Genomic DNA, 25,308 nt, shown 5'->3' with positions numbered 1-25,308 from the left:
TCCAGTTGGCAGCCGGTCACGAGTGGTGTCCCCCAGGGCTCGGTTTTGGGGCCTCTCCTGTTTAACATCTTTATTGATGATCTAGACAAGGGGATCGAGTGCACCCTCAGTAAGTTTGCAGATGACACCAAGTTGGGTGGGAGTGTTGATCTGCTCGAGGGTAGGGAGACTCTGCAGAGAGACCTGGACAGGCTGGAGCGATGGGCTAAGGCCAACTGTAGGAGTTTCAATAAGGCCAAATGCCGGGTGCTGCACTTGGGCCACAACAACCCCCAGCAGCGCTACAGGCTTGGGGAGGAGTGGCTGGAGAGCTGCCAGTCAGAGAGGGGACCTGGGGGTGTTGATTGACAGCCAGCTGAACATGAGCCAGCAGTGTGCCCCGGTGGCCAAGAAGGCCAATGGTAGCCTGGCTTGTATCAGAAATAGCGTGGCCAGCAGGGACAGGGAAGTGATCTTACCCCTGTACTCGGCACTGGTGAGGCCGCACCTCGATTCCTGTGTTCAGTTTTGGGCCCCTCACTACAAAAAGGACATTGAATTACTCGAGCGTGTCCAGAGAAGGGCAACGAAGCTGGTGAAGGGTCTGGAGCACATGTCTTATGAGGAGCAGCTGAGGGAACTGGGGTTGTTTAGTCTGGAGAAGAGGAGGCTGAGGGGAGACCTCATCGCCCTCTACAACTACCTGGAAGGAGGTTGCAGAGAGCTGGGGATGAGTCTCTTTAACCAAGTAATAAGTGATAGGACAAGAGGTAATGGCCTCAAGTTGCACCAGGGAAGGTTTAGACTAGATATTAGCAAGCATTTCTTTACAGAATGGGTTGTTAGGCGTTGGAATGGGCTGCCCAGGGAGGTGGTGGAGTCCCATCCCTGGAGGTGTTCAAGAGGCGGGTTGACATGGCGCTTGGGGATATGGTGTAGTTGGGAACTGTCAGTGCTAGGTTAACGGTTGGACTAGATGATCTTCAGGGTCCTTTTCAACCTAGATGATTCTGTGATTCTGTGAACTTGTTTAACAGAAGGAAACACAGCTAGATGTCTTAAGGTTCATTCCAGCCCTAAGACATAGATTTTCATGAAATAGGATTGGACATCAGAAAAAAAAAAATGGTATTTTAAAATTCTGGTTCTTGTCAAATATCAGCATATCTAAGAACTTCATGAATCTGGTAATACAAATGGGATGGCATTAAATAAAGTGCATGATCCTTTCAATTTATACATAAAGTGGAAGCTCAACAACCGGAGTTGACAAAAGAAGAGTCAGGTTTACTGGTGTGACTATAAACTTCCAGTGTTATTCAGAAATCAAAAAAAGCAAAAGATACTACCAAATGGATGAAATAAGGAACCTCCAGAGACACAGAGGATCTAGCTTTAGAAAATAAACACACATACATATACGCTTTTTAGGCCAGGTTTTGTTTTGTTTAATCCAGAATGGTTTTCTGATCCTGTTCACTCCTCTACACCCAGTTACATGAACATAATGGACTAACACATCACAGAAGTGGGACATGAGCTCACAAGTGTTAATTTACCATAAGTTTAGGCTGGAAGTTAGAAAATGTTTCAAAGAAAGTGATTTTCAGCATGCTGAAAGGACCTGGAGGGACTTGGGTTCACAGCTGAAGAGAAAACCCTCATCCATTCTAATACGGAGCTTGTTCCATAGCAAGCTCCCTTTAGCATTAACATAAAACTATGTTAACTAGTTATTTGTAATGCATCAACTCAAATGCCATCTTCTTTTTTAAAAAAGGAGCTAAAGCCAAAAGTAGTAAAGCATCTGTCTCTAGCAATACAACCTGAAAAAGGCTGCTGCTCTCCAGTCAATGTTTTCACACCTCAGGTTCTACCAGGCTTTGATTCTAGACTTAATACAAAGCTTTCTTTAACCTATAGCTGTTAACATGACCAAATACATGCAGGAATGTTTCAAATATCTACCTATATTACCATAAAGCAATCTGAATATTCCTCCTATGAAGTAGATAAGTTTTCAAAAACATGAAAAATAATTCAAATTATGATATATTTTTATGGCTTCTGAAATTAAATTGTTTTATCATATTTACACAAAACCCAGTTAATTTTGTCTTTTTCTGTTTGTCATTGCAGCAAAATATGGGGGGAAAAAAGGTTATTTCTTGCCTCATTCTCAAAATCAAATCCACTTTTCCATCAGGCAAGCCAGATGAAAAATATCACTATTAAATGGTTCATAAATATAACAGTAAAATTACTATTTAAGTCAATGTAATTGAACAGAAATTAAAATGTAGTTTTTACTTGCATACTACAACTTAAATGGTAGCACTTAGCAGAAAGTGTTAACTCATTTATTTTTTAATTGTTAGCTGCTTCACGGCAATTGTTTTAATGCAGAAAAAAGTGAGAAGCTCTTCAGTAAATTTGATTGTAGGACACTCAGGCATGCAGATCAAATAAACTATAGGTTGAAAAGGGAATTAGGTTTGGCCCGTGATACATTAATGTGGAAAGAAATTCCCAAAGAAAGGGAAAAAATGTTTTTCATTTAACTCTTTCTCAAAACACCACTCTATTTGGATTTTTAAATGCAATTTGAAAAATATTTTCATTTGATAGAGAACACAAAATTGCAAATCTTCTAGAGTACATAGGTCAATGAATTCTTCAGGAAAAGAATTCTGTAATTTTCATAAACTTCAATAAATAAGTGCATAGGGTAATAAGTCCTCAACAGACTGCAGTGGCAACTTTTTCATAATTACTTGATTAATTAAAAAATCTTTGGCCGTGCTGTTAAATTCACTAGAGAAGATGAGCCCAAAAGCATGCAGATACATTAAACCATATGATTAGTCTTTATTAGTAAGGAGTGTTTTTCCTTGCAAGGTTATTATTTGTCTCATGAAATACTAAGCAGACTAAGCAAGTGTCAAATATTTAACAGCACTGGGCTGTTATGTATCAGGCTGTACACTCTTCTTTAATCCACTTCAGTATAACATGGCATATTATGGGTATTTTGAAAGCACTAACATATGGTATCAAAACCCACTCAATACACTAAACCATCCTCAATCTCATAGACTGTGTCATAATGAACACTACTACACAGCTAAACCTGCTGAATGACTCCTCAGTGCTATCCTCTTCTCCTCTTCTGTCTCTTCTGTCCTTTGTCCATTTTTTCAGTCTTGCTTCCCAGCACACTTTACCATAAGATACAGACCTTATCTCAATAACTTTGGGATTTGGATTCTTTTTTTTTTTTTTTTTAAAATCCTTGGTCTGTTGCTGGCAACCTGTTTCTCCTACCTTCATTCACCTTGAATAGCTTATCCAAAACCAGGTGGGGCATTTTTGTCCCTTGCCTTCCTTCATAACATAGATTCAACTGTCTCCATCAGAAGTATTTCAACACCCCAGTTAATGTCTAAATAACATTCTTCCTTCCACATCAAATGCAACTAAATTCTTTCACTGCCAATGCTATTTTGCTCTGCCAGTAATCAGTTACTCCCTAAAACAGTCTGGATATTCTGATCTCTTCATTTCTAACTTGAATGCAGGAAGTACTCTGCATCCCAAAAATGCACAAACATACTGCACAACTACATAGCAATTATGTCCACCAGTGGTATTTAAATATTTTTTCTATACTAAGTATGGCTCATCAAGTTAGGTCTATCAGTACGTTAAAACCCAAATCAAAACTCCAGCACCCTTCTCCAAATAGACAACATAACCAAAGATCATAAAATTCTGCTAAGCAGAATACCAAAACTTAGAGATTTGGTTTCAATATACAAGTTCTCTTTGGCAAAGAACAAAAATAGAGAATAGTATCTAGCATACAACCTAACACATGTTTTGACATGGCTCAAGGCAGCTGTGAATTTCAGCTATGAAGGAGGAAAAGACAAAAGGAAAGAAAAAAAATAACCTCATGTCCCACAAGAATATGCCTGCAAGAATCAGAAACAGTATGCATTTAAGACCCTAAACGGGCTACCTGGAAAGCGTTGTGAACATGGCCCATACCGAACTAAATTTTCAGTTGTTTTCCAACAGTCCAAGATGTCATGTGGTAACATGGTGGGGATTGGGAGGGAAATCTGAGAAGTTTTCATGAATTCATAAAACATAGATCTGTGATGGCAACCTCAAGCAACTGCACTTCCAAAAGAAACCCAAATTTCTAAATTGTTAATTATCACGAAATAGTATATGTGTAATTAAAAATAAGGACAACACCACTTAAACTGCTTAACATATGAACATTGAATCTGCCTGAGAAATTCCCAAATATAACCTCAAAAGCTGGGCTAATTAAAAATCAGTTAGCCTTTGGTTTTTTTCATATGCACAGCTTTTCCTTCCCATAGTTTGTGGCCATTTGAAAATGTACCATTAATGTCAGTATCATTCTTCCTCCACTCACTTTCTCATTACTGGGAAAGTCTTCCAAACAAGAACAACAAAGTAAAAGCAGCAAAACATTGCTGATACTGGTAAATATCCAGTCAAGACTAGCATAGTTAAAAAAACCCAAAAAGATACACATTAGAAGTTACTAACTTACCACCTAGATTCTCTTTACATTATTTTCTTTATACAGCTGTTGCAATGCAGATTTCCAATGTGAATTACAAGTATCACCAAGTAAATAGTAAAAATTGAAGTATTATGTTTTCTGTGTTCATGTATGTGTTTTAACAAAATAACAAAACCAGTCACACAGTTTTATCTCATGATTAAAAAAGAGAGCACCAGTTGGAGACCCCTGGATGGTCAGAATGCTGATGTTCTCTGAAGAGGTCTATGTAAAAAATCTGATGCTATACAACGCATCAAATCTGCTACTTTTGTAAGTAAATGCATGCTTACTTTGTGAAAGTCCAAGGGCTGCAGCAAAATACAGAATTTCCTTTCACAGAACAGTACTTGGCTGCAAATGACTGTAGAACCTCTACTCCTTCACAACTTGCATCTCAAGGACAGTCAACATATTTAAGAAATTCCGCCTTTGGGAAATTAGGGAAAGTGCCACCACCAATACGACAAACCAACCTCAACTGCAATGTACTATTTTTCATATCGTGCCATCATTAAGAGTATTCTCCTCTTTTGCAGGTTTGGGTAAGCAATATATTAACCAGTAGAATTTTATAAAGAATTGTTTAGGCTAAATAATTTGCATCCAAATTTAAAGTTTACTTATGTGGTGGGTTGACCCTGGCTGGACGCCACATGTATCACTCCCCACCTCAGCTGGACAGGGGAGAGAAAATAGGACGAAAGGTTTGGGGGTCAAGTTAAAGACAGGGAGAGATCATTCACCAATTACTATGATGGGCAAAATGCACTCCACTTAGGGAAAATTAATTTCATTTTTTATCAATCAAACCAGAGTAGGATAATAAGAAATAAAAACTAAATCTTAAAACACCTTCCCCCCGGGCTCAACTTTTCTCCCAGTTTTCTCTATCTCCTCCCCCTCAGGGGTGCAGAGGGACGGAGAATGGGGGTTGTGGTCAGTTCATCACTCGTCATTTCTGCCACTCCTTCCTCCTCAGGGGGAGGACTCCTCACACTCTTCCCCTGCTAAAGTGTGGGGTCCCTCCCACAGGAGACAGTTCGCAACAAACTTGTCCAACATGAGTCCTTCCCACAGGCTGCAGTCCTTCAGGAACAGACTGCTCCAGCGTGGGTCCCCCACGAGGTCACAAGTCCTGCCAGCAACCCTGCTCCAGTGTGGGCTCCTCTCTCTCCATGGGTCCACAGGTTCTGCCAGGAGCCTGCTCCAGCCTCGCCTTCCCACTGGGTCACAGCCTCCTTTGGGCATCCACCTGCTCCAGTGAGGGGTCCTCCAGGGGCTGCAGGTGGAGATCTGCTCCCCCGTTAACCTCCATGGGCTGCGGGGCACAGCCTGCCTCACTGCTGCACCATGGGCTGCAGGGGAATCTCTGCTCCAGCGCCTGGAGCACCTCCTCCTCCTCCTTCTTCACTGACCTTGGTGTCTGCAGAGTTCGTTTTCTCACATATTCTCACTCCTCTCTTCAGCTGCAGGTGCGCAAGTTGGTTTTTTCCCCTTTCTTAAATATGTTATCCCAGAGGTGCTACCACCATCACTGATGGGCTCGGCCTTGGCCAGCGCTGTGTCCATCTTGGAGCCAGCTGGCATTGGCTCCATTGGACATAGGGGAAGCTTCTGGCAGCTTTTCACAGAATCCACCCCTGTAGTCTCCTGCTACCAAAATCTTGCCACGCAAACCCAATACAACTTAACTTCAAATATGGATGCAACTCCTATTCATTTAAGCGGAACGTAACTGCATGCTCAAGTGTGCTGAACTGAGGGTTTGAAGACTAAAGGTGATCTTTTCAAGACTGTATTCTGCCTATCAAAAACTACCTAGAAGAGGGCTAATAACTAGATTGAGATTCTCTGAAAATTCGTAAGTGGCAAAATGCCTATATCAGTAGCATTAAATCATTCCTTGGCAAGGCAGGATTTCATATATATATATATTTTTACTGGGAAAACAAAAGCCAAACATCTCTTACATGGTTCAGTTTATTTTTAGTTTCTGGAGTTCATCCTAGATTATAATTTCTGAGCAATTTCTGTAAATAAATTTGGCCAAACCCCACTATAGTCATGGTCTTAGGAAGAAAAGGAAAGCAGCAGCACTGGGCATTATGAAAGAAGGAAAGATGCTGAATCTAACCAGATTTTAATTGGTTTGTCTGGAAAATAAGATACAGAAACATCAATATTTATTTACATTTATAAATTAAAACTAGATTCATTTGAAGCTAATTTCATTCTCCAATTTAAAGATAGCTAAACTCATACGAAGAGAAGTAACTATATTGCAACAGTCCGCACCTTTTAAATTTACGTCGAAAAGCCAAAAACAGCAGCAGTGAATTGCACTACAGAAGTTGGTGCCATAAACTACAAATTCTGATCCCTAAATTGTGGATTCTATGAAAATCCCATTTTGGGGATATGTATCATCCTTGTCTCTCATTTATTGGTAAAATTCTGAGGATACACTGTGTCAATGCTGGACTGCTCCCTCTCGCTTCCGTTGGATGGGCAGGAGAAAGTAGGGCAAGGTCACAGTGATTAACCGGCTTTCACATCTTCCTCTAGCTTCTACCCCTTACATGTGCAACTACGGTCTCCTTCTTCTGCATCTCCACTCTACTCTTCATTTCATAGTTAAGACAACTGAGTGACTGCCAAGGAAAATCAGGATTTCTACCACCACCTGACCCCAACTGGGCTAAATCAGAGCAGTCCTGTTGGATGTTTTTCTACATCTCTCCCAGGCTGACAGGAAGACAAAAACAGTGCAGTGAAGACTAATATTTACAAAGGCACTGCATGGCTTTTTGTAAATTTATGTGAAATGGGTATCAGCTTCAAAACAGAAGAGACACTCCCAATGTCAAGAGTCACATTTTCAACAGTTGACTGGGAAAGATCAAGTTCCTGTTTCTCCTCACAGGCATGAGGTTTCTCTTATGTCAACTACCACGTCTCTCTCTGATAGACAACTATCATGTCAATCTCAGAAATGAAACAGGACTCGAGACCTGAGGTGAATTAAGTAGTCCAACCTGAGTTATAGGAGTTCATACAGCAGAAGCTATATAGCCCTAGTTTGGACCCAGGCAGGTGTCTAAACAGAGCTTACAGTGCTGCATAGTGCAGACACAGAGCTGCATTTTAAGAACCCTGTGTATTTGCCCACACAGATTAAGACTCTGCACAGTTAATTTGAGCTCTTGGGTAGTTTTCAACTGACAGACTCAAAAACCTGAGAACTACATACAGAAAACACACACATAAAACTAGTCAGACTGAATTATGGCAGCAAATCACATCAATCACTTCTTCTGGAATACAGATTCAGTTGAAAAACTACTGAAAGCTAGAATTTGACACCACAGCATCTATAGCATGGTGTTGAAATCAGTGTATTATTCTTCTTGTCTGTACAAGACAAGAACCTGTGCTACTATATTTAATTAGACAGAAAGTTTAAAAACTCAATCAAGATCAGGAAATATCAGGCAAATGTCAACTGTATGGCCTTAATTCAACACATATGCACAGCTGATTTTTTTTTTTTTAAACTAGTGTATAAGTGTTTATATAACATATTGTTACTATCTTTAGGAAATGTCCTTAGGGAAATATATATTTTGGCTGATTGTTTCCTTTGCAATCTAGACTGAATTTTGGTTGTGCTGTGAAACATACTGTTCCCAAAAAGCTTTCTCCCTGGCTGTCATATCAAATAATTTCTCTACGTAATTTAGATGCTTTTTAATATTCTCCTTAAAAGCTCACAGCATGACTCTCCTGCTTGCATAGGTTACAACACCTCTCCACCCATACTAGTTCTCACCAGCCTGAGCATGGCACACTTCAATGCAGATTATTATTGAATTACATATTCTATAAATACATTATTACTTTCTATAAATACAAGAATAAATAAATAAAGTTTGCTTTGTTAACCCATCCAACCTAACTAATCAGTCGAAGAGAGAAAGGCAGAAAAGGAAATACATAAATTTCACATTCTTACATACCAGTTGTTCAGTTAGTGTTTCTTCACAGTTTTTATATATTCCTGACCTATTTTAGGCATAACTCCATAACTCTTGGTTCAATGCTTACTACAATGCTTACAATTACTTACTGGCATTTGTTCCAGTCATAACTGTTTTCTCTGAATCCATCACGAGGAGAATTTATTTTCTTCACTTTGTATTTACAAATACAATTTGTTCTTTGATGTATATCTGCCATAACACTGAAAACATCAACTTGAGATGCTAGCTGAATAATATATCATCATCCTATAACTTTTTTCTTAAGAAAAGCTGAGTATTAAAAACATTGCATGTTTAATACTGCAGATGAAGTTAGATTTCTGACCCTAATGGATTTGATATTCACAGCTCAAAAGCAGAGAGGTCTTATTCTAGATTTAAAGATGTGGGTCATCCTGTCCAAGGAAAACTCAATAATTAAAACCAATGTTATTTAAAAAAAAAAAAAAAAAATCACATTTATTTTCTCCTTAAAGCTATTCAAGTCCAAAGTAAAGTCCATAGAGACTTAAATATTTAAGACAGAAGACTGCAAAGAAGGTTATTGTCTGCATTTAAGGAAAGATGATTCAAAGAGTACATAAATCTATTGTTTCTAAACAAAATTAAAAATACACCAATTGGCTAGAAGTATGCTAAATACACTAATTTGCTAGAAATAGACTGCTTTGGTTCAGCAGTCACATAAAGAAACAAAAAGATCGGCTATAAAACCAACAAAAACAATGCTGTTAAATATGATACTTAAAAAAAAAAAAATCAAAGTTTTTCTAGTTTTTTTCATTAGGCTGACTGACTTGGTGGCTAGCAAAGAGGAAGAGAAAGAGGAATCTAATCACTAATATGTACGTATGGGGCAAAAAAATTTACACAAACATTTTAGAATAACCAAAGTGCCTATCTACTGGTAAATTAAGTCCTGTTCCCTACTTCACAAACACAGTATGCAAACAAAAGGGTGCCTTTTCCACACTGTCCCAACTGTAACCATCAATATCATTCTGCTGCACAGAAGAAACATGTACACATTGTTCTGTACCTGTCTGTTCACTGACCTCAGGCAGGAGCCCAAGTATATTACATAGGTAGACTTAAACACCTACTTTAAAATGCGCATAGGACAAAAGTAGCTTTTCCATTAACACTAATAACTCTAATGTAAATATAACAACTGTAGGGAGTTACCTATAGGACATAAATGTGGAGTTATTTTAAAATGCAAAACCCAATATGCTACTCAGGCTGAGTCTGCAACATTTGTGGTGACATAAAGCATAATACACCACAGGAAAGCCTGGAGTCTTCTGACTTAACATTTTCAGTACCACTCTAATGGGGGTTTTTGGGTGTTTTTTTAAAATGAAGTATCTTTTCAGTGACACTGCATTGCTTAAGAGTTTGGTAATAGAGTACTGAGTTTTCACCTCAGGGTTACTAAATTCAATATGGTCCAGATCAATAGTGACTCAAAGCCATCACCATTTGATGAGTTCAGAGCTCTGGTTAAAACGTATTACGAGCTTAGACTAGCTCCTAGTGAACAGCTTCATAACTGACACTAACAGGTATGGTTGCTGGCAGTCTCAATATAGAGCCTTAAATTCAGTGGGCACAGAGTGATTTACTTTCTCGACCTATAGCAATCCCTCTGGGTCAGGGTTGAGGCACACTAGCAGGATACCATGAGGAACCTCGGACTGCTAGTTGCTTACTTGTACCTGCCCCAGGAATAAAAGAGATTTAGAATACAGACACACTTTTCAGATACCATATTTGTTTCACTGCTCAGAAAAAGAAAATTAAGTTATTTCAAAATTAGATGACCTCAGGTAGCACACCAAAACAAACCCTTCCCCTCAAAGACCAATTTATTAAAACATCTGGTTTACACAGTACCTTAATCCTGCTAAGATACAAACTGCTTGCTTAAGGAATTAACATTTTTTAAAAGCCTGGAAACTGTATTCAGGTAATCCGTCATATGACGTCTGATTAGAACAAGCACCATGTTATTTGCTACTAAAGAAAAAGCATACTCAGATTTCAAAGCAGCACAGATGTGGGAAGATTCAAGGCAGCAGAGAGCAGGTGGCAGGCTAGCTGGCAATTATGAAATGTGCAAGATTATAAGATGACTAAGATTTAATTGTCAAAACTATACTTTTTAAACTAACAAAATAATAATTTAGCATTTGTATAGCATTTTGCCTTTCAATGCTATAAAGCAGATAGACCTCCTTTGTACATTTAAAGTTATTTTATATTGTTGTTCCACAGCCAGCTTTCAAATAAAACCTTCATGATTAAAAAGCTCACTCAGTTATCAATAGTCTATCTATGAAACACAGTGTTTTGATGGCCTAGGCTGAAAAAAATAAAAACACAAACTGCATTTTAACCAGAAAAGAGTTCAGTAGAAGATGACCACAGCCTACAGTTCAATAATTGGAAAAAATGGTAACTACTGTGTTTCCAGCATCTACCAATAAATAGTATAAAAACAATGCTTACGTATACTTTTGTTTCACAGTATTTTTAATAATCCTAATTTAAGGGCAAAATGTAAAGTGCAGCAAATGCAGGAGATCCACGTTATCTATGCTTCCCAAGCTCTGTGCACAAAAATAGTTTTTACTAGTCCTGCTTTAGTAAAATCAAGCCAGGTGCTCCTGCATATCAAAAAAACCCCAAATGCCAAGAAGTGCCGCAGGATAACATGAAAAACAAAAATAATGAGAAACATGATTTTCTATCCATACATCTGGCCCAGCTGGAAGGGATCAGGCACTGTCTTTCTCCACCTTTATCTCCCCTTTACAGAGCAAGTAAATATCAAAAGGTCAAAAGTATTCACCCCTCATTGAGGTAGAATTTGGAACTCTATCTTCAGAGATGAATGAGTCAAATAATGATATGGAATGAAGAGGAGATTCCAGTGCGAGAAGATGAGGAATCTGTAAACCAAAAGAAATTATAATCCTGGTCGCACTGAAGACAACGATAAATCTCCCATTGATTTCTCAAGGGCCAAGATTTTCATGCAACAACAACATTATTCACATAAACAATGAACTCTCATGAAAACAACGTGTGTTACAAATCATGTAAAATCAACCCAGAACAAAGAATATGAAAGAAATCCCACTGGGAAAGAAATTACTTGGCAATGATTCATCAATTGAATGATTCCAGAAACAGTAAATACATATATTCTTGCATGAATATTTGCAGAAAGGACAGAACAAGATCAGATGTAACAAAACATGTCCTCTAATAAGTTGCTCTTTTTTCTTCCAGCTCCACATAATAGGTTGCTCAACAGGAAAGTAAAGTGTTAAATGACTACAAAGGAATGCAATAATGGCTTAATAATATATGCAGACTACAAAATAATGCAACCTAGAAGGAAGCCCACAGTAACATTCTCGCTAAATTTCTCTTAATTCCCAACAAACATAAACAGAACACTTTTTCCAGCCAATTTTTGGTGACAGATAAAGAAAAAAAAAAATCAGAAGTTCCAGCTAAGTAAATTAAGCTACTTATCTCCTCTTAACAACCTGAAAAGAAGATGTAATCTGGGAGTACAAACATTCAGTGACAAAACAAAACCAGTTTCAGAAATAAACTTTTTCAGTATTTGCTTTGAAGAGTTTTGTTATCAGCATGAGAATGAGCTTTTAGTAACTCCTCTCAGCTTTGTAGTCATGCAGTTTGCATTAATAGTGTAAACAGTGCTATATGAATATGCAATTCAGTGCTAGCTAAGTATATGATTTCCTATATAGAAAAAAACCCTCAAGAGTCTCATTACTTCACTTCCATGCCCTCAAATACAATTGAGTCTGCTTACACTATTTTCAACAGATAGAGTTTAATGGGATAGATGGTCAAAGAAAGGTTTCATAAATAGTCTAGTTACACGTCCCCCTACATGTGTTCCCAAATCTGAATTTAAACATACTGACTGCAAATTAAATTCAGTATGTCCTTCTCTCCAAATTCATGAAAGGCAGTAAGTAATGATAAATGATCATCATTTTACCTAAAAAGCCCGTAATGGACTGTAAAAACAATGCATCCAGTTATTTCCCAACAGCTTCACTCTTCCAGTCAAAAACTTCATTTATTTAACCTTTCCTCATAAATATGATTTTCTAAATTTCTTTTTATTGCTGATCTACTCTTTCTGTTACGTGGTTGTTTTTTTTTTCTGAAAAGTGCAACAATCAAAACTATACAAAAAGTCCAATGACAGGAGGCCTGTATGGATGAACAAGGAGCTCCTGGACAAGCTCAAACACAAAAAGGAAGCCTACAGAGGGTGGAAGCAAGGACAGGTAGCCTGGGAGGAATACAGAGAAATTGTCCAAGCAGCCAGGGATCAGGTTAGAAAAGTGAAAGCCCTGACAGAATTAAATCTGGCCAGGGACATCAAGGGCAACAAGAAAAGCTTCTATAGGTATGTCACTGATAAAAGGGAGACTAGGGAAAATGTGGGCCCTCTCCGGAAGGAGACAGGAGACCTGGTTATCTGGGACACAGAGAAGGCTGAGGTACTCAACAACTTTTTTGTCAGTCTTCACCAGCAAGTGCTCCAGTCACAATGGCCAAGATGCAGAAGGCAAAGGCAAGGACTGGTAGAATGAAGCAAGTTTGCCGCTGCAGGGAAGGGATGTGCCATCCAGAGGGACCTTGACAAGCTTGAGGGGTGGGCCCATGTGAACCTCATGAAGTTCAACAAGGCCAAGTGCAAGGTCCTGCACATGGGTCAGGGCAATCCCAAGCACAAATACAGGCTGGGTGGAGTATTGTGGTGGTTTGACCTTGGCTAAATGCCAGGTACCCACCAAGTCGCTCTATCACTTCCCCCCCTTCCCCCTTTTTTTCTCAACAGGGCAAAGAGTGGAAAGAAAATAAGATAAGAAAAAAAACCAACCCTTGTGCGTAAAACAAAAGCAGTTTTAATATAAGCAAATCGAAGCAAACGTCCGCGCGTGGAAGCAAAAGAAAAAAAAAATTCTCTACTTCCCATTAACAGGTGATGTTGGGCCTTCTCAGGAAGCAGGGCCCTGATACGCGTAGTGGTTGCCTCAGAGGACCAAGGGTGACCCCACCCCCTTCCTCCTTTTCCCCAGCTTTATACTTGAGCAGACGTCATATGGTATGGAATATCCCTTTGGTCAGTTTGGGTCAGCTGTCCTGGTTGTGTCCCCTCCTAAGATCTTTCCCCTCCCTGTCCCACTGCGGGGGGAAAATGTTGGAAAGAGCCTTGGTGCTGTGTAAGCACTACTCAGCAGTAGCCACAACACCAGTGTGTTATCAACACCCTGCCAGCTCCCAACATAAAACACAGCACCATGCAGGCTGCTATAGGGGAAAACCAATTCCGGCTCAGCCAGATCCAGTACAAGTACAGACTGAGAGCAGCCCTGAGGAGAAGGACTTGGGGGTGTTGGTTGACGAGAAGCTCAGTGTGATCCTGGCAGTGTGCATTTGCAGCCCAGAAAGCCAGCTGGGCTGCATCAAGAGAAGCGTGACCAGCAGGTCGAGGGAGGTGATTCTGCTCCTCTATTCTACTCTCATGAGACCCCACCTGGAGTGCTGTGTCCAGCTCTGGGGCCCCCAACATAAGAATCACAGAATCATCTAGGTTGGAAAAGACCTTGAAGATCATCTAGTCCAACCATTAACCTAACACTGACAGTTCCCAACTACAGCATATCCCTAAGCACTGTGTCAACGCGACTCTTGAACACCTCCAGGGATGGGACTCCACCACCTCCCTGGGCAGCCCATTCCAACGCCTAACAACCCGTTCTGGAAAGAAATACTTCCTAATATCTAGTCTAAACCTTCCCTGGTGCAACCTGAGGCCATTCGCTCTTGTCCTATTGCTTGTTACTTCCTTAAAGAGACTCATCCCCAGCTCTCTGCAACCTCCTTCCAGGTAGTTGTAGAGGGCGATGAGGTCTCCCCTCAGCCTCCTCTTCTCCAGACTAAACAACCCCAGTTCCCTCAGCTGCTCCTCATAAGACATGTGCTCCAGACCCTTCACCAGCTTCGTTGCCCTTCTCTGGACACGCTCGAGTAATTCAATGTCCTTTTTGTAGTGAGGGGCCCAAAACTGAACACAGGAATCGAGGTGCGGCCTCACCAGTGCCGAGTACAGGGGTAAGATCACTTCCCTGTCCCTGCTGGCCACGCTATTTCTGATACAAGCCAGGATACCATTGGCCTTCTTGGCCACTGGGGCACACTGCTGACTCATGTTCAGCTGGCTGTCAATCAGCACCCCCAGGTCCCCTCTCTGACTGGCAGCTTTCCAGCCACTCCTTCCCAAGGACCTGCTTGAGCACATCCAAAGGAGGGCCAAGAAGATGATCAGTTGGCTGGAGCACCTCCCCTATGAGGAAAGGCTGAGAGAGTTGGTGGTGTTCAGCCTGGAGAAGAGAAGGCTCTGGGGAGACCTTATAGCAGCCTTCCAGTATCTAAAGGGGGCCTACAGGAAAGCTGGAGAGGAACTTTTTACAAGGGCATGTTGTGATAGGACAAGGGGTAATGGCTTTAAACTGAAGGAGGGTAGATTTAGATTAGATACAAGGAAGAAATTCTTCACTGTGAGGGTGGTGATACACTGGAACAGGCTGCCCAGAGAAGTTGTGGCTGCCCCCTCCCTGGAAGTGTTCAAGGCCAGGTTGGACGGGGCTTTGAGCAACCTGGTCTAGTGGAAGGTGTCCCTGCCCATGGCAGGGGGGTTGGAAACAGATGATCTTTAAGGTCCCTTCCAACCCAAACCATTCTATGATTCTATGAAATGTAGGTGGATCACTGCTGCAGAGAAGTGCAGAAAAATTACCTCTCAGTTCTGTAATAGTGAATATTATCTGTATATCTCCCAATAGCTCACTTTCTTTTAATATTCAGTTCTAAGTAGAGAGTAACAACATAGCAACACAAGCCCCTTATGGATATAAACTTAGTGAGTTCTCAAACTAAGACAGAAGAATAACTTTACTACACTATAAGCATGTTTTCAGCCAGCTATATAACCTTCTGAAAAATCTGAAAACACTCCTCTTTCTACATCCCTTGGTAGATCATCTTACCTTGTGTAAGGAAGCTGTTTTCTTCTCTATAGCCTGTTCCTTATCTACTTCAGTACCTAAGCCCTACAGAAACAGTAATCAGCAGTACATTAACAGCTTCCATATCATATTCAGACAGACAGAAAAACCCCAAATGCTTCTAAGCAACTATCAATTAAAATTAGTAGACCAATCCAAAATACACACTGGTACTCCAAATTGCTTTTTATACTATTTTCCATGTACTTATACATTGCTGCTACTTCATTTTGAACTGACAGTTAGGTCACTTAGTAGGGTGACAGTTGCATGTATTTTTCTCCTTATTAAAAAGAACAATGTCTGCTCTTCAGAAAGGATGATACTTTAAATGAATTGTGGGGTGAGGACTAGCCTACAAAGTCTTCCGAATTTGAGATTAAAAGTCACCTCCCCATTAGAGATGGTAATTCTCATTTCCAAGCAATTTTCATTAGCCTTTACTTTCATGATCATCTTCAATAAACAGTGAAGCAAATAATTCATTTTATTTGAAGGCCAACCATATCCTGGGCTGCATCAGAATAAGCGTGACCAGCAGGTCAAGGGAGGTGATTCTCTACTCCGCTCTTGTGAGACCCCACCTGAAGTACTGCCCAGCTCTGGAGCCCTCAGCACAAGACAGACATGGACCTGTTGGAGCCAGTCCAGAGGAGCGTCACAAAAAATGTTCAGAGGGATGGAATACCTCTCCTATGAGAGACTGAGAGAGTTGGGGTTGTTCAGCCTGGAGAAGAGAAGGCTCCAGTGAGACTTATTGCAGCCTTCTAGTACTTAAAGGGGGCCTATAAGAAAGATGGGGACAGACTTTTTATCAGGGCCTGTTGGGATAGGACGAGGGGTAATGGTTTTAAACTAAAAGAGGGTAGATTCAGACTAGATATAAGGAAGAAATTTTTTACAATGAGGGTGGTGAGACACTGGAACAGATTGCCCAGAGAGGTGGTACATGCCCCATCCCTGGAAACATTCAAGGTCAGGTTGGACGGGGCTCTGAGCAACCTGATCTAGTTGAAACTGTCCTTGCTTATTGCAGGGGTGCTGGACTTGGTGACCTGTAAAGGTCCCTTCCAACCCAAACCATTCGATGATTTTATAATTCTATTCCAAAGCTATTCCCAGATCATGATTAATCTTGATCCCAGCCTCTGCCCAATTCCTCTTGACCTATTCCTTCACATCAACATTTATCTTTTTCTATTCAGTTAAAATTTCCAACAGGTTAACTTTTGTAAGTTGCACTTTATTCCTATACCTCCTGACTTATCAGACATATTGAGAGGATGAGCAAAAACTTACATCTTTCCAGGCTACCAAACAAAAGTGATTTTTTTTTGGCGGGGGAGCTCAGGACACTGGCCTCTGAAACCACCAACTTTAAATTCATCAAACCCTTGACAGAAACACAAATATCCTTTTTCTTTACAAATACAGAATTCCGGTTATCATCAATAATTAGTAATATTTATTTTAGAAAGAAAATTGTCATTTTATTTTTCTGCAGTGCCAAAGCCACACTCTTGCTCTACAAATAAGATGTAGAGCTCTTATGTAACCTTAATGAAACAATTGTGAGTCAGACACTTCTGAAAGCCATTACATCTTCTCCATGTTGGTAAATCTACTTTATAGAGCTATTTAGTCTATGATAATGTTATTTCCTAGATTAATATCTGTCAGAAAAATATCTGGATTCCTGTTGCAGATGGAACAATAAAAATCTGAAGTTTTCTTTTATACAACTTTGATGCATTTAAATTCATAACCTTAGACTTCCAAATTCACTCTTCCAAAAAGCGCAAACGTACTCTTTCAAACTGGAAAAAACATTAGTAAACAGCTTACAGGACTGTAGCCCATGAGCCATTAAACCAGCTTTCAAAAAAACCCCCGAAACACCAAACACCAAAATGAAAGGGACCTAAGCATTCCAATATCATAAAGTACTAAAAAAAAGTAATCACAGGGACTGTCTTCAACCTAACAACTGAATATAATCTAAATTTTTATGAAACTGGGGACTCTGCATGGTACAACACTTCCAAAACACTAGTCCATGGATTACAGGCACCTCCTAAAGCAAAGCAGTTCACGAGCAATATAAAATTAATTGTAATCATGTACACTCAGGATACCAACACCAGGGACAGCAACTCCATTTCCTTATTTCTGGATGGATGACAGAGTAACATACTACTTTATCAAGATACTTTGACCTTTCCACACATAACTGTTCTCAAGCCTGGCTGGCTGTACACAGTCCACATCCCTCAGCTATCATGAAAGAAAAGAAGGAAAAAGAAAAGCTAACAAGCTTTCTCATGAGTGAAGCATGACAATCCCAAGAAAAATTCTGATGGCAAAATGATTTGCAGAAGAGTAACTTTCTCATAAGAAAAGCAGAATTGAAAGGTGAATGTTACACACCACTTTATTGCACATCCATGCAAGAAGCAGAAGAGGGAGGTAGAAGAGGGATGCTGTCCCAGTTCACATCTGTGATGTGTAGGGGAGGAAAATACATCTTTAAAATGGAAAATGTGTTGAATGACAGTTAGGAACAATTCACTTGTGGTACAACAATTTTTCCAGTGAGCTTATTACAAATTGTATGTCACAGACATTCTCATATTGACATACAAATGTCTCCTACAAGCTACTAGAGCCAGTAACTTATATTCTCCATTTCTTTGTACAGTTTATGAATCTGTTTCTCTCCACTACTGTATTAAATGTCGATTTTGCATTATGGTAACATATTAGCTGTCAAGGAAAGGAAGCACACCTCATCACGGTTTGTTCAGGTCAAACACTTTACCCAGACAGTATACCTGCAAATTGTCTGCTTATCCCTAAAATGTTAACCCCATCTGTAACGGAATATAATTCAAAAAATAAACTCATGAATCAAAGTGATGAGATGTAATAGCGAACATCTAGGTGTAAGCATAGAAAAACAAGTTACATACCTTTTAATAACAGCTTGGTATGTTTTAATTTTTGTGACTCCTGATTCTGAAAGGATGTATCTACAACTTGTTCTCTTAGCAGTGTCTCTGAAGACACAACTTCTATATACTCTCTGTAGGAGGTGCAAAATTATAAATGGACTAGGCCCAGCCTTATTCAATTCCTTGATTTTCATGGAAATCCAAAGAAAGGCTTAATTTCCATCAGAGGGAAGGGTGAATTTGGGGATCCAGGTAGTCAAGCATGCAACCAACCCAAGCTACTGTAAACAAACATACATCTTTTCTCCTTTAATCATTTGCCCACACAGCCTGGTAAGGAAAGCTGGTTCACAGCTGCAACTAACAGGAATCCAATCCAGGGGTGCTTCTTGTCTTAAGGTAAACAAAGTAATGACTGTACATACGGTCTTAACTCCCAGGCAACTCTACAGAATTAAGGACCTGAGTTCTTACTTTCTCGAAGTGCATGAAAATATGCTCCAGTGTTTAAGGATTCAATCCCTTACACAGAAGTCAAAAGCTAAGCACATTTGCACAACAGATTTGTTACAGAAATATAAAAGTAAACATAACACAGATGTACTAAATAATACAGAAAGATAAAAGTAACAGCAAGAGAAGAGTGACAACTGGGAAGTTGTGAAACTTAGGAATCCAATAGTGGTAGATGATTAAACAGGTTACACAAAATTAAAATTATTTTAGTAAGAATTTTAGGTCTGGCTAAAATGAGAGGGAGTATTTTTCACACGCTTGAAAACAACCAAGGAGTAAGGAAATCTGCAGCAGAGAGGAATCAAACAAATGGCAGCAGGAACTTCTTTCACTGCTTTGATGCTGAAATCAATGTATTGCCCTAACTCCACTCCAAACACACCATTCCTCTCATTTCAGTCTTCCAAGCAAGGCAGATTTTCAAGTCAGGAGACCAATTTATAACATTTCTTCTGTCACCTGTGTATCTCAGTTCTAAGATGAAAACTATGAATTTTCAAGCCAGTATGTTTTAATAAAGTTTACCAGAAGATAGTTACACTAACTGCCACTAAGAAACCTTATCTCTAAGTAGAAAGAACCTTAACAATAGGCCTAAAGTGAATTGTTAGGACTTTTGCGTAAGTCAGATGAGATGCACAAAGTACATAAGCAGTTCCATAATCAAAAGATACTACACCTGGATATTAAAAAGCAAAGGTTTCTCCCCCCCCCCCCTTGCTTTTGTTTTCTTTTAATTAGAGAAGGATCTATTCTTGTAAGCAAAATGTTATTAACTCCAATTAAGAGAAAGAACCAAGCCTCAAAACTTGACTGCATTATGTTCTGCTAATTTCTAGTGAACAAGAACAGTATTTATATTAGAAACCGTAGAGAGCTTTCATATATTTTAATCAACGACATCCTATTCTAACAACATTTCCAGTATCATTACACAAATTACACTGAACTTCGATATAATCTTTTCCATTATGTCTCTGCTTGACAATTAATACTTCTCTAAACTTCAGTGGTATATGAATATTGTGGTGGTATACATACAATATTCCATTTTCTTAAAAGGCAAGCAAGTGAAACATGTAACAACATATAACAACATGAAAGATTTTTAACTTACCTTCTTTTTTTGTGTTCTGTTCCTGCCTCCCAACCAATCATCCATTTGTTCCTCAATCTCTTCAATTGAAGCTCCATGATCATACGATGGTATGTATGCACTTGATTCCAGGACTGTGTATACAGGGAATTCTGATTTTGGTTTCTTGACTTTAGGCTTCTTCTCCTCTACACAAAAGTAAAAAAGAAGAAAAAAGTATTGCTACTAATACAGCAGAGAAGTGTAATTCAGAAGCAGGCCTAGCTTCTCAACTCTTAATGCTATATTAAAATTTTCACTGAGGAAGGGGCTTCAATTTCTTTGTTAAAAAGAGAATTCAGTTTTGCATAATGTTTTTATTTTTATGAAAAGTAAATAGCAATGCACCCACTTAGACCCTCTTCTACCTGAACTATGCTTTAAAGGGCCAAATGAGGAGCTCCTCAAAATCACAGTTAGCTCTTGTCACTCCTACACCACCTGGCAATTAAGAATAGTACAGGCGAAAGCATAGGGAGCTGTTAAAAGATTTTGAAAGTCCAGGTGGCTTCAAAGAAACTGGCAAAGGTAGAAAGGTGAGTTTTAGACAATTTTGTATTACTTTATGGTCAGCTGTGCTGAGTAAAAGCTTCTGAATCAGTAGATAGCTTCTCTGTTCTCAGATTTCTGTAACTACAATAGCGCTGTTCTAGCACTTTCACATTTAGGAATATTTAAATGTTGGACCTGATTTCTCAAATTGATCACTGTTTTCTGATCTCTGTCCTTCAAATGTATTAAATGGGAGCAGCAGACTTAGGGGACAGGAAGGAGGGACAACAACAACCACCTAAATCTCAGCAACTGAAAACATATCTGCTATATAAGATTATCTCAAAAGAAAGATTTAAGATTGATTGAAAATTGCCAGAACTTAGGAAAGACAAGAGGACGAGGATCAGAAAAAGAAGCTTGAACCCTCAGAAATCATCCAGAAACCTCAGGTATGTCAAGTGTGACTCTCTTGGTTTTTTCTTATTGTTTTAAAAATATGCTGTTTTCACAGTAACTGGATGCTACTGAACTGAAAGAGCTGATTTAATGGCTGGCTGCAGCCAAAAGAGGAAAGTTCGACTCTACCTCCACCTTTCCACTCTCCACTGTGTGCTAATGTGCTCCTCTCTCTTCTATTTGTGCTTCGACAGTCATCCAATCACTTACCAAACTAATTCAATTCACTAATCTTGTAGAAAATTACTCCTTTACACTCAAAAAGAAAAAATCCAAGTTGTTTAAAGGTGGTGGGCAAGGAAAAGGAGAAATACACTTCTCCACAGCAGTGGGCCGTTAGATCAGCTTATCTGCCTTTGCAACCATGCCCTAATGGTTTTCTGAGCATCAGAGGAGAAATGTCTGTTTTTCATAAAAACCTTCTTAAAAAAATTCCTGAAGAGGACAGAAGGACTGTTCCCTACATCTCTGATGCAGAATTCCTTTTCCTAACAGTATTTGTACAGGAACAGCACAGTGAAAAGACTCCATGGACTTGACAAACTTGTAGGAACTGAATATTTAAGAAAACCATAAATGGAGAGAGAACTGTTTCATAACGCCTTGCGTAAGTCTAAAAAGAACAGGAAATTCATACAGATCTTGGAAGTCAACAGAATGACTAATCTTTAAACTTTTAAATATACATTGTTCAGAGACTTGTTTTTGTGAAAAAACTCTTAACTTTGCTTGTAATTGTCAAATTACTCTCAATAAATAAAATACTAAGTAAAAACTTCTATTTGGAAATTTTTTTAGCATCCTTCTATAGGTACACATAGTAAATATACTGAAATTACATATACTCCCCAAACAAACAAAACTAAAAGAAAGCCCCAAAGTGTTAACCAGCATTTCTCTCATTCTGTGGATGTTATTAAAGACAATACTGGTGCAAAATTCTTTTGATCTATTTCAAAAGGTAATTTTTATAACCAAATCACATATATTAACCATTATCTCATTTTTCTCCAAAGCTGCTGTATAATAGCTTCTGGAGTCAAGAGTTAAGATTTGCATGGATAAGTAACAATGGCTTCACCAGCTATTTACTGCAAACACATATACTGGCAAAAATAAAGAAGTTACTTTAAATGACAACTTCCACTACTGAATTTCAATCCTGCAAAATAATCAAGCACACTGTGTGTTGTGTGTTGACTTGGAATTACTTTACAGTGGAAAAACACTAAGACAGTTGGATTTTCCTGTATCTTGCACCCCATCAGCTATTGTCTGCTCATTTTCCCTCTCAAAATATTCAAATAGTTGAAAAAGCCTGAATGCATCTAATTAACACTTAAAAATGAAAAGCCTAGCCTACAAATAGGTCATCTTGATTCTTTCTGTAGTTTTAGAAGTAATTCTGTATTTCCAGAAGACACTGCACCCCACTTTAAAATGAGGTATCAAAAACATGGTACCTAAGCTTGCTTCAGGCAATTAGTGGGAGAGGAAGACCTAACATAGATAAGACACCCCGCTGTTTGCTGACTATCAAAGGAATGAGAAATCTCACCTAGAGAAGATGGCTGTATAACCTCAAACAAGCACTCAACCAGAATTAAAATACTTGTCTCTACTGTCTCCCATGCATATAAAAGACATTGAGAACAGTTTCACCTCAGAATTTTCCAAAGCCACTTTTTAGAATAGGGAAGCACATAAAAGTGATTTAATGGTAAAGGATTTTAGACAGGGGAAGTTCAGAAATCATGTTCAGAGGTAATGATGTACACTATGAAGCTTCAACTTAAGGCAGCCAAGCACTGTTGTTCTTTCAGGTGAAGATGGAGAAAACAGAACAGATCACAAACTATTTCACCCAAACAACAAAAGTCCACAGCAGACACCTAGGAAGAAAATCTCTCTCCTTCATGTCATCTTTTCATTATCAGCAGTTCAGCTGGCAGCCCAAAAGACACTTCCGACCTGACCTGGCGTTTTCCCCTGAAGAGAATAAGGATCAGGTTTTTCAAACAGTAGATGATGCCTGGACAGCTGAATCCTACATCTGCTAAGGCTTGACAGACAGCCAGAAAGCTGGTGCTGCCGTCACCAGCACAACCTAAAGCAAGGATGTGTTTGATGGTGCCAACAGTAGCCATAACTGCAGCTGTGGTTCAGAGTTTTGAAACACAAGTGTTCCCTTAATACTCCACATCATCTTCTGATGGTGTGGGCTTTAGACTATGTGGCCATCCACTGTAACAGAACAGGCTCTTAAAATGCATTTTTCTCCTCCAGTCTCAAATATTGTTCTAATATTGCTGTGTATAAACCTAACTGAAATGCAGGAAAAGCATACAGAAAAATATTTCAGAGGTTCCTGCCAGTTTTGTGACAGCCTACTTGCTGTCCACTGGAGACCCAACAGACCACTATGCCCTATGTGGGCACCAATATCCAGCAAACCTTAACTACGACCAGAGTTACTAGTGCTCATACAACTAAATGCAGTGGAGAGAAACAGTCTTGGTGAAACCAGTGCCTGACTTCGAGCTCAATAAGGTAAATGAATAGCTTACTCTCACTACTATTTTCTGGGAACATTATGTATTTCAATTGCCAAATTACAGTGTAGTAACTTTTCCAGTTTATTAAATAGAATAAAAAAAACGGGCAACAGCAGAAAGTAAATGGATAATCCAAGATCATAAGCACTATGGAAATTGTTTGATGTCTGCCACTCCAATGTAAAATTATCAGTATTTTACATGATTTATTACTTTATCATTTGCTGAATTCATACTGCAAGAATACTAATTTTCTAGGAGTATTTTCCACCTTTAGATCTATCAAGTTCTTTACCAGAAGACTAAATTTGACTTACAACTTAAGAGTTAAAAGAAGAGATGTAATTTGTCCCCTATGTTTGAACAGCATATAAACATTCCCATCACTGGGACCCCTAGACTTTAACAAGATAGCAACTAGCTAACTCTCTTAGAGTACAGGACTTTATGTTTCTAAATGCCTCCAATACTATTCCAGTACTGACTATACATTTTACTAGTTTATGGTGTCATGATCTGTGTTTTGAAGTTTGATTAATTACTTGCACATAGTCAGATATTTTGATCTTCCTTGTTAGTCCTTCCACCTTGTTACTACATTAATTTTATCAGTGGCAGAATTAATAGTATCTGGCTAATGGTTATTTGCTTTAAGACATATCAGCTGTCTTTTTTAGAAGATAAGGAATCAGCTAGCATTTTGGATTCAATGCCACATAATAAAACAGTGATGCCTTCTCCATAATAAATATCAAAGGTCCATATTTTAAAGTTTTCAGAAAAGTATATAGCGATTTTTACCTGCCAGTTGATGTAAATGTAAAGAATTCAGAGAATTTCTCACAGAAAAAATGACCACTTCATACAGAAAGAAACAAAACAAAAAGAAGTGCCGAACTTCTGCAAAGAAAATGTGACACATCAAGTTGGAGCTCCCTCTCTCTGCAAGACTTTCAAGCTTTAAGCATGAACAAGAATTCACAGAATACACAGAAAATATGGTCAAAAAAGACTTGAAAAATCTTGAAAAATCTTGAAAAATCACAGAAAGAAAAGGGACAGACTGATTAGTATCTCATGTGTTGATAAGCAAGAAATATGACCACACACACAGGCAGACAGCAAACACCTTTTTGGCAAGGCAGTAAGATAATGCACTGAGATCTCCTTTTCTTTCAACATTGTTCACTTATCTACGTAACTATGTAAGACAACAAAAGCATTTACAGCATTAAAATTTGTTTAAAACATGACAGAGAAAAATTCACACTTGCATGTACAGCAACACAGACAGATAGAAACAACAGACCCAAAAGTCTGGAAAATATACTAAGGTTTTGACAGTCTATTGAAAAAATAGAGCAAACTATATTCAATATTAATACAAATATGGGACAAACAAATGTTTAAAACATATACATTTCTGTACTCACAATAAAGTCAATGGG

General features: G+C 38.9%; 1 protein-coding gene across 1 annotated transcript in view; it reads right to left on the bottom strand.

Moving 5' to 3' along the window:
* DNAJC1 (DnaJ heat shock protein family (Hsp40) member C1) overlaps window positions 1-25,308 on the bottom strand; it is a 121,356-nt gene that overhangs the window by 30,453 nt on the left and 65,595 nt on the right. The window contains exon 8 of the mRNA XM_074834150.1: window positions 20,337-20,503. Within this exon, the coding sequence (XP_074690251.1) occupies window positions 20,337-20,503 (167 nt within the window). The remainder of the gene's footprint in view (window positions 1-20,336; window positions 20,504-25,308) is intronic.

This window comes from Strix aluco, chromosome 1, assembly GCF_031877795.1.
Source record: "Strix aluco isolate bStrAlu1 chromosome 1, bStrAlu1.hap1, whole genome shotgun sequence".
Lineage (NCBI taxonomy): Eukaryota > Metazoa > Chordata > Aves > Strigiformes > Strigidae > Strix > Strix aluco.
The sequence above is the reverse complement of the archived record's forward strand: the minus strand, read 5'-3'. Positions and strand labels throughout refer to the sequence as shown.